Below are 9,348 nucleotides of genomic sequence, written 5' to 3'. Positions count from 1 at the left end.
CCATGCCCTACTGTTACTAATGGACATGATGCACAGGAAGAGCTGGAGCTATACCCTGAGGCTGTGGGAAAAAACTGGGGACAGTGAGGGCTCCCACAGGGCTCCCAGCCTTTCCAAGGAACAGCAACACGTTCTTGGACTTAGGTTATTGTCTGCATCACACAGCATTGCTGAGAATTCTGCTGCCTTCCCCTGTACACTCTGCATAGATATTATACAATTAATAAAGCAATGAACTCCAGTGCAGAAACCATGGATTAAAACTTTTACTGCAGAACAGGAACAGTGCTTACTGATGGGGCACCTACCACACAGAACTTGTATATGACACCAAGAGACACCCTGGAGTCAGCTTCTAGACAGATGTTTAGAAGAATAAATGTGTAAGGAGGAGGATTTTACACAGGGAACTAGATTTCTTGTAGAAGAGAGCAACTGTGGAACAAAAACCTTTAGAAGGATTCTGCTGAGATCTAGTCTAGACTAGTCCAACTGTCTTGGACTAGTTGGTCTTTCCTCCCATTTTTGAGGGTCCACAGGGCTCCATATGTTAGACCAACTTTGTACAGTCCTGACCTCAATTAGATACTTTCCAGCCAGCTGCACACACCTAGTTAAGAGATCTGAAACATTCCCTCTCTCCCTTTATCCTAAATTATGACGGATTTTCCCAGAGTGAATGTTGTTCATTTCCACCATGCTACTCCTTCTCCCCTACAACTCTGCCCAAGTAACACGGTGGCATCCAGGGCCTGAAGGAAGGTGGGTGTCTGGATGAATACACATTAGATAGCTTCTGTTCTTAAGGGTGACACACAGAATAGTTTCAAGGACATTACCCAAAATGTGTATCTTGAATTGTACTGGGACTTTTGTTTTCCTAGGCAGGCACTGCAGCAGATTCTCTTTGTGGGATGACTCTGTTCTTATGGGACCATAAGGAACTTTGAAGACAGCATTTAGGCTGCAGATGCAAATTCTGGAAATTCTCTTGGGAACAACCTAACAAATAATTTAAGGAAGGCAACACTCATCTGGAGTTTCTACCCTAAGACAGTGGTACAAGAGGGCTCTTTAGAAGGCAGAATTGACTACATGGTGTCCCAAGATCTGTCTTGGCAGTGATCAGCAATGCACCATTCCACTAAAGAAACGAAAAAAAAAAAAAAGTTTAAAAAAAAATTAAAATTCAGACATTTCAGATCATATTCTCCTGATAAATACTGTGAACCTGGTGAGGGGAGAAATTAATCCCATAAGTTTAACTGAAAAAAAAACCAAATGCCGCAGTGAGAGTGCTGGCAAAGGGGAGAAGATTTTTATTATCCAAAGGTGCTCTTTGACTGGGAAATACTGTGAGAAAAGGACTCTTTGCTGGATCCCAAGCTACAGCATCCTACACATTTCTAGAGAATGACCCTACTAGGAATTTTCAGAGAAAGTAAACACATTTTTCTGTGTATTTCTCAGTAACATTGCGATCATACTTCCTTTTTGTAACTAAAAAGTTAAAGGAAACAATGTTTTTCTTTCCAACAATTATCAAACACCTTCAGTGTGGACATAGAGCATAAATGCTTAGCAAAACTCAATCCACAGCCACAGTCTTCCAGAAGCAATAAGCAAGATGCAGGAAGGATGAAGATATTTGTTCATTTCCAGTGGGTGCATTAAAAGAGTCAATTTTAAAATCTGCTTTTTAAAACAATGTTTAAAACCATCAAACTCTGTTTGCTTTTCTTCCACTCACAGCAGACAATCATCATCAGAAACTGGCTGAGCTGTATTTTAGGATATAAAACACTCCAAGGGCTAATGATTTGGAATAGTAAAGACTAAGGAAACTCTTTTGTTATACACACTTCAAAAGATGAACCAGTGAAGAGATAATAAGCAAATAACAGAACAACTAACAGCAAGATTAGCATGAGAATTTGGCATTGACTAGCAAATGAAAAGCAGAGATGCTATAAAGACATCGATTAATGAAGAAGGTGGAGAACATTAAAGATGAGACATCGCCTTTATTAACCAAACCTGTTTAGAGAGATAAAACCCAGCAGCCAGATCATGACATACACAGGTGACAAGTGACAAAGGGTTACTGGCAGTGGACGTGTGGGAGAAAGGCATCCCAGTCCAAGGTCGGTACTTTTCCCTGTCTACATTCCATCGCTCTATAGTGGGCTGCACAGCACTTTGACATTTCCAAAGGCAAAACCATGGCTTGAAGAGTCTACCAAGTTAGAAGCTGCTGTTCAAATTGTCTTTTTTTCCATACTGGTGTTTTCCTGAGATTCAAAGACTGTAACATTTCAATGTGGAGAAGAGCTGTGTGGTCGAGTCCAGCCCTCTTTGATGGAAGAACTGTACACTAAGTAGGCAGTTCTTCAAACCTTCTGTTAATGGCACTTTCACACATCACATTTAGAGGTGACTGAGGAGAGCACTCATCTTGGTAGGCAGCTGGCAAGTGCATCAGGCCTTGGTATGGTCATAAAGTTCATGGTGCAGTGCAATAGTGGACAGATCTTCTCGTGATCCTTCAACACTTCACTCAAGTGTTTCATTTCATCTGTTAGCTTTCCAATTTCTCTTTTCAGGGAGGTATTTTCTTGCTCAAGAGACTCATATTCCTGGAAGGAGAGGAAAGAAAGAAAAAAAAACCAACAATTTACAGTCAAAACATTCCTTTCAGTGCTTCCACCTTGAGTACATTCACATAACTGTAGAAAAACAGTGTGGCTTCTTACTACAGCTTACAAAGTGCTGAGGAAAGACAGACACAAGCCTGGGTGCTGGAGCAGAGCAAGTTCTTTACAACCCATGTCCTGACCACACTGTGACTCCTTTCATGGCCCTGAAGACCAGGAGGTGCTGCTGGCCCTCAGGAGTCCCTCAGGAGCCCAGGGCTGCAGGCATGGATGGCTGTGTCCCCATGGTGGCCTCTTCCACCCTGGGATGCCTCTGCTGGGAAGGGCCAAAATGGACTCTGCACTGTGAGATCAGAGAAAATGAAAGCACTGACTGCAGAGAGGTTGGGAAAACCCAGTGCCTGGCACTGCTGATGAGAAGGGCAGCCCCTGCCCCAGGGCAGTGCAGGGAAAAGCCATTCTTCCAGGCTAGCACAATGTGTCCAGTGCTCTCCTCCAGGCCTGCCAGAGCTTGCAGCCACCTGCTCAGAAGCCCAAAAACTCAGGAGGAGGGAAGCATCATGCCAGCTTGATGGCAGACTCATTCTGTCACCAGAAGGCCAGACCACTGCCTTGGGTTATCCCTGACCTGGCTGCTTTGGAGCTAAGGCTTCTCTGGCAATAAATAAGCTGCTGTTAACTGCAGGGGAGTTTTGAGCTGCTCTGTAGCATACATGTGATGGATGCAAGACTCCTGCATCACATCTTTTGATAACTGTGTGATAACTGCTTCTAAGCCTTCTCATCCCAAAGAGAAGAGAGCTAGAGGTTCAGAGCCAGCCCACTGAAAACTTGCAGATGGATGTCTTGCTGCTGGCCTAAGGCTCAACATCCACCCACTCAATCTCACCTCCTGGGGAAAGCTTCACAGCTAACTTCAAAGCTTACACGTGCCTTAAAAGGCAGCAGGGAGAGCCTCTCATGCAATGTTCTTCTGGGCAGCCTGGCACTGCCTCTGCTCTCTTTGCTGCAGAACTTTGGATTCCTTGCCCTCCCTCACACCCTTCCAGCACCTCTCACAGAGAAAAACAGGCAGAGTCCTCCTAAGACAATATTGGAGCCAAACTCCAGCCAAGTTGTCTGACCCTGATTGTCATTCTGCTCATCTCTTGTTGCCCCTAACCCCACGGTCTTGGGTTTTGGAATAAGTGTTGCTGTCCCATTGCTCTGTCCCATTTTCAGGTGTGAGACTGTCACATTGTTCTTGCTAAGAACGAATGTCTGTTCAACCAGATCTGCCTACACCTGGCAAAACCTGTGTGCCACAGAATGAAGACTCCCAGCATGAGGAAGGAATTCAGGAGGATCATCAGAGAGGCTTCAGGATGGCACAGAGCCCAAAAATGATTCCACAAAAGCCAGGGGTTACCCCTTTTCATTAGTACCCTGCACCTGGCTTTCTCAGGCGCTGACTCAGAGGAGATCTGGGAAAAACCAAGCCCAAAACTCCCCACATCGTCCCTCTTAGTCTCTGTTAACTGCTGGCAGATCCTTCCACAGTGAGAAAAAAAAAAAGTCTGTGATGAACCTTCAGAGCTGAACAACTGACTCAGCCACAATGGCAGTGTGCTGCAAAACTGACACTTACCCCAAAAGCTGACTCCTGGCTATATCAGCACTGTTGTATGAGGTAACATCCAAAACCAGAGAAAAGGAATCCCTGTCCTCCAGTGTTTGCACTGGGGACACAAGAAAACCACACCACATTGTGATATTAAGAGCTTCTGGAAGAATCAGTTACTTTCATTTTATTTGTTTAAACACCCACTGTAACTTTTCAAAGCATACAATTATAGCAGCTAGCCAAGCCAAGCTCTCACACTTGCAGGTTCCCAAGCTCCTAAGAGGCCTTTTCAACTGGGTGTGTCTGCAGACCCCACTGCTGAGTGGCAGTGCTGACACAACACTTCTAGAACTGATTTAAGCCAGCATTGCCACTGCATGGCCCCCTCCTCTTCCATCACCTTCTACCTTGTAAGACAGCAAGAATTCATCCACTGTCATAGCAAACATTACAAGCTTAACACTAATACAGAAGAAAATGGTTCTGGGTTAGCCCAAAGGAGCCCTGTGATCCTATTCTTTGAGTGGTCACAGGAAGAGCAAAAGAGGGAGGATGAGGCAAGGGCTGGATTGTGTCTCTCTCTTCCTAGCAGTATCACTGAATGCAGATCTGCACTGTCCAAAGGCAGCATCAGTGTCTGGGAGTTCCCGACCAGGCATCCCACAGCACACCTTTCTGTGCCTCACACCCACAGCTCTGTGAGCAGGATTAATATGAAGACAGGCCCACGCCTGCTTAAGAATTCCTGTTTATTGTAAATTCCCGTGCTTGGTACCCAAGCCATGCCTGCAAAGCACCAAGTACCCATTCACCTCGTGAAGTTTATCTGCTTTCTGAGTTTGCTTCTTCCGGCTCCTCTGTGCAGCAACTCGATTTTTTTCTCTCCTCCTTACTTTTCTGTCATCTTCTTCATGACTCTGGAAGACACCAGCCAGAAACACTTAGCTAGTTTGCAAGGTGCACACAGAAGACTTCGCCAACACGAAGTCGGGCGTGTAACTTTCTGAGAACGAACGCTTCCAATGTCACAGCGCTGATCCTGGGTGACCGCATGGTCCCTGCACAGAGCAGCGCATCCCTCTGTCCCGCCGCACAGGCAGACCCGAAGCGGAGGGGCGGAAGCCGGCAGCTGTCCGGGGGATGCGCAGAGCCCCGCGGGCAGGGGCACAGCTGCTGATGGAGGAGGCTGGGTACCCGAGCGGGCTGGGCAGCACTCTACACCTGCCTCGCTCCAGCGCGGCTGACGGGGAGGAGGTGCGAGCCCTGCTCCCTTCCCGGCTGCCTGCGGCTGGGGAAAAGCCGAGCTTCGGCAGCTTTCCGCGCACCGCCTGCACTCCCCGCTGGGAAGAGCCAGCACTCCCGGGAAAACAAGCGCCGATGCCCAGGGCCAGCGGGCACCCCCGCGGCGCTGCCCGGCGTGACTCAGCCCCATGTGCCCGCCCGCCCGCAGCGCCGACCCCCGCCCGCTCCCGCTGCCATTCCCATTGGGAACTCCCAACGCTCTCCCGTTCCCGCTCCCCTTCCCGCTCCCTACCTGCTGGCCGCCCTCGGCCGCCGCGCCCCGGGGCAGCGCGCTGGCCCCCGCCGGGACGGCGCACGACATGCCGGCGCCGCCGAGCCGCCCGCAGGGCTCCCCCGGCCCGCGGGGGGTGCGAGTGCGAGGCAGCGCCCAGGAGGGAGTACAAGGACAGGGCGGGCCGGGGCGGGCCGGGACAGGGGACGCGCCGCCCCGGGCCGGGGGTGCCGCCGCCAGGTGCCACCGCCCACATGGCCGTCACATGGCGCCCGCCTGCACCGGCGGCCGGGACCACCCGGCCCCGTGCCGCACCGCCCGCCCCCCGGGAGCGCCGCTCTCGTCAGCCGCCGGGAGCCGGGGGAAAGTCCGGGTCACGGCGCTGCCGGGCAGGAGCTGCCTGAAAATCCCCCCGGAGAGCCCCAGCCCCGGGGGCCGGCTGGGTTCGACGCCCCTCCGGGAGGCCCGAGTCGCTGTTTCGCCTGCAGGAATAAACTCCGCGCAGTTTCTCCTCTCTCCAGGAGCCGGCCGTGCTCCCCTGCGTCTCCCCCGCTCACCTCCGGGCGCTCCTGCCCGCCGCGCTCCTGTGACATCGGCTCTCTGAAGCGGCGGCGGCTCCTCATGGGGGGACAGCCAGCTCGCCCGGGGTCATTGGGTGTGTGGACACGGCATCCGTGCTGGGATAAAGCGATTTTCACTTTCGCTACTCACCCTGTTCCTTCAAATAATAAGGAAATGCGACAGACTTCTTGTAAAGGCAAAGCCAGACAAAGACTGCTGGAAATACAGTTGCTGCAGACAAAAATCTTTCTGTTCCACTATTCTGTCGAGAGTATTTTAACAGACTGAATTCTGTTTGTTCACCTCTTGGAACACCTTCCTTGCATTTTAATTGCACAGTTACCTTGGCCTTTTGCTCTGAAAGGGGGTGTTTGCACTGACAGCTACTTCAACACCTAGTGCAAAAGGATTTGTAACTCTTGTACAGCCAGGAGGGTCCTGGCTGTGCTCAACTCACAGAGAGCACATGACCAGGCAAGGAGAGTACGTGGCCTCAGATTGCAGGGCAGTCGGTCATAAAACCCCAGGTATCTCAATAAAATCAGATACTTACTTCCTTATTTTTCTGGTTTCCTCAGCGGCTTGAGTCATCCAGCTCAGATGAAGTTTAAGAGTTGGCAAACTGAGTAAATACAGACTATCCTTCCAGGAAGATCTGGCTAACAGTTCATGCTAAAGGTGACGGAACCATGTTCCCCCGGGAGTCCAAGAGTCAAACCGAAGTCTGCTCTGCCACAGGTTTCCTGGTAAATTCTGGGACTGCGACCAAAAGACTTGAGCAAAGACTTGGTTTCAGGCACTTCTTCCCAGCTGTTCCGCCTCAAAGCAGCTTGTGTCTCCACCCTCCAGGCTATCCGTGCATTTATTTGATTTTGCACTTTTCAAAGAGCTTCTCCAACCATGGAGGACCAAGTCCCCGTGAGTCTTCCCACCCTATCAGCCATGGCACTGTGCTGGGTCTCCCAAGCATCTCACAGGGCATTCTCTGGTTTCTTCAAAAGCAGTCTTGCTTCTTTCTCCCTTCGTCATCTCATGTGCCAAGAGCACGATGTTCACCTAGTGCTGCTCATGGAGGGAGCACGTGTGGGCTCAGTGTCATTCTCCAGCTGAGGGGATCCAAACCAGCATCTCCTGGGAAGCAGCCCTGGCCACGAGGCAGTGTTATTAGAGGGTGCATTGCTCTCAACTGCTCCTTTGAAACAGCCTAATCTTGCATTAACTACACCTCACGCAGTTAAAGGAAAGCAGTACACGAGGGTAGAAACTGAGTTGGGACGGTTGCTTACAAAGAGAGCACTGGGTTCCTGCTGCCTTTGTAGCTTAAGCTCCGTTGAAATAAACCAGACTAGAAGCCAGTATTTTCACCAGCTCAGGGAACCGGCATGTTCTCTTGCAATAAATGCTATGAACCATGTGGATAGAACATCTCAACAGCCCTCTGGAGTGATCTGTGGGAAAGAAAGTCGCCTTCCACAGAGGGACTTTGAACTCCATGCTCCAGGAGCAATGCTGCTGCAAATGGCACCTGCACAAGCTACCTGGAAGCACCAAATCATGAGCAGCTCACCAATAATTTATTAGCCCTGAATAAATATCCACTTCACTGAATAATTCCCAGCAGCTGTAGAACAAGGCTTCCAGGATAACACAAACATGGGACAAAACAGGGGACAGTCCCCTTGAGCCTGAATAATCTGTTCTTGTTCAGAATGAATGACAAAGGAAATGACAAGTCAAAATTTGCTTGTGGGAACAAGTTTCTACTTAGTATTAAAGCTATCTCTGGTACATCTGTAGAAATGCCTACACAGTAATTCCAGGTAGTGCAGCAGTAAAGGCAAAGCGTTTCTGTGCAGGAGAGAAAACCAGCACAGAGAGAGAAAGCAGCCTAGTCAGCTGAGCTTACATTTTATAATGGCAGTTTATCAGTGATTTTTGTCTGCACTGAAGCAGCCTACACACATGCACACTGGTCTCTGATCACATCTTAGCACAGCACGGCTCTTCTGGAGAATGGCACATGTCAGAACTGGGTCTCAGAGCGCTCATGTGAAGATTTCTGGAAAGGGAGCTTCCCCTTTAGTTTGTAATCCTCTTTGTTCAGAAAGTACACACAACAGAAGCATGCGTGGATGCTGCTCCAATTTGCAAGTTTTTCTTGGCTGGAGAAGGCCCAGCCTCATGAGCAAAAAGCGCATTGCAGACAGGACACACTAACAAACAGTGAGATGTTCTGTCTCGGCCCTGAAAGCCAGGAAATTTAAACTCAGTTTGCAAATGAACCCAAGCATCCATCACTGTTGAGCTGTCTTACAAAATTCAAAGGCTATATAAAGAAAAACTACCAGACATTTCTTGATGCAATACCAATTCGCCCCTAAGTTAAAAATAAGAAGGTTGGCTGTTGTGACATTTCAGTAGAAGCCTGATTAGACGTCTTGCACAACACTGCCAATTCCTGTGAAAAGTTAACTGAAGGACAAAAGGCTACTGGAATGGGGGGAAATGAAGTGGTTTATAAATTTCTGCCAATGGGAAGAACAGCTAGTTGCAGGTATTACTGGCTGTATTTTTTAATAACCATTTGAAAAACTGCTGAACATCCCGGTGTTGAGTTTAGCTCATCACAGAACTTGCATTTAAAGGGAGGTTCTCCTTCCAGTGCTGCTTGGCCAAATTTAGCCATCAGATTTTTAAATTCCTTGTCTATACGCTGCACTTGCTTTATCTTTTTCTTTACACAATCCATTTGGCCAGCATTTCCAAATGCATTTTTCTTCTTCCACCCTGTTGCAGTTGCAACATGGGCTATGGAACAAAGACCGACTGCTCTGACTCAGGGCATCCATTCCCACTTACTTCAAATCCTGTGCAGGCCAACTATCCCTCAGTCTCTAAATAGAAACATGCACTGTAGTGTCAATCAATTTATTTATTAAGTCTTAAACCACAGTGCTCTCCCTTTTTATTTCTTATGGCATTTGTCCAATAAGAAATAAAACGGAACTTTTTCAAAG

General features: G+C 48.8%; 1 protein-coding gene across 2 annotated transcripts; it reads right to left on the bottom strand.

Annotated features, from left to right (window-relative positions):
- Positions 1–1,296: 1,296 nt before the first annotated feature.
- BATF3 (basic leucine zipper ATF-like transcription factor 3) lies at positions 1,297–7,024 on the bottom strand. 2 transcript variants are annotated; one of them, XM_014876938.2, is made up of 4 exons: positions 6,885–7,024; positions 6,328–6,488; positions 5,070–5,174; positions 1,297–2,636 (listed from the first exon to the last, which is right to left on the bottom strand). In XM_014876938.2, the coding sequence occupies exons 2-4, from the start codon at positions 6,391–6,393 to the stop codon at positions 2,451–2,453; spliced, it is 357 nt and encodes a 118-aa protein (XP_014732424.2). In that variant the 5' UTR covers positions 6,394–6,488; positions 6,885–7,024; the 3' UTR covers positions 1,297–2,450. The 2 variants fall into 2 exon arrangements, with proteins under 2 accessions (XP_014732424.2, XP_088017320.1); XM_088161194.1 differs by lacking the exons at positions 6,328–6,488; positions 6,885–7,024 and adding an exon at positions 5,792–5,933.
- Between the last annotated feature and the right edge of the window lie 2,324 nt (positions 7,025–9,348).

This window comes from Sturnus vulgaris, chromosome 3 (genome assembly GCF_052056855.1).
Source record: "Sturnus vulgaris isolate bStuVul1 chromosome 3, bStuVul1.hap1, whole genome shotgun sequence".
Taxonomy (NCBI): Eukaryota; Metazoa; Chordata; class Aves; order Passeriformes; family Sturnidae; genus Sturnus; species Sturnus vulgaris.
The sequence above is the reverse complement of the archived record's forward strand: the minus strand, read 5'-3'. Positions and strand labels throughout refer to the sequence as shown.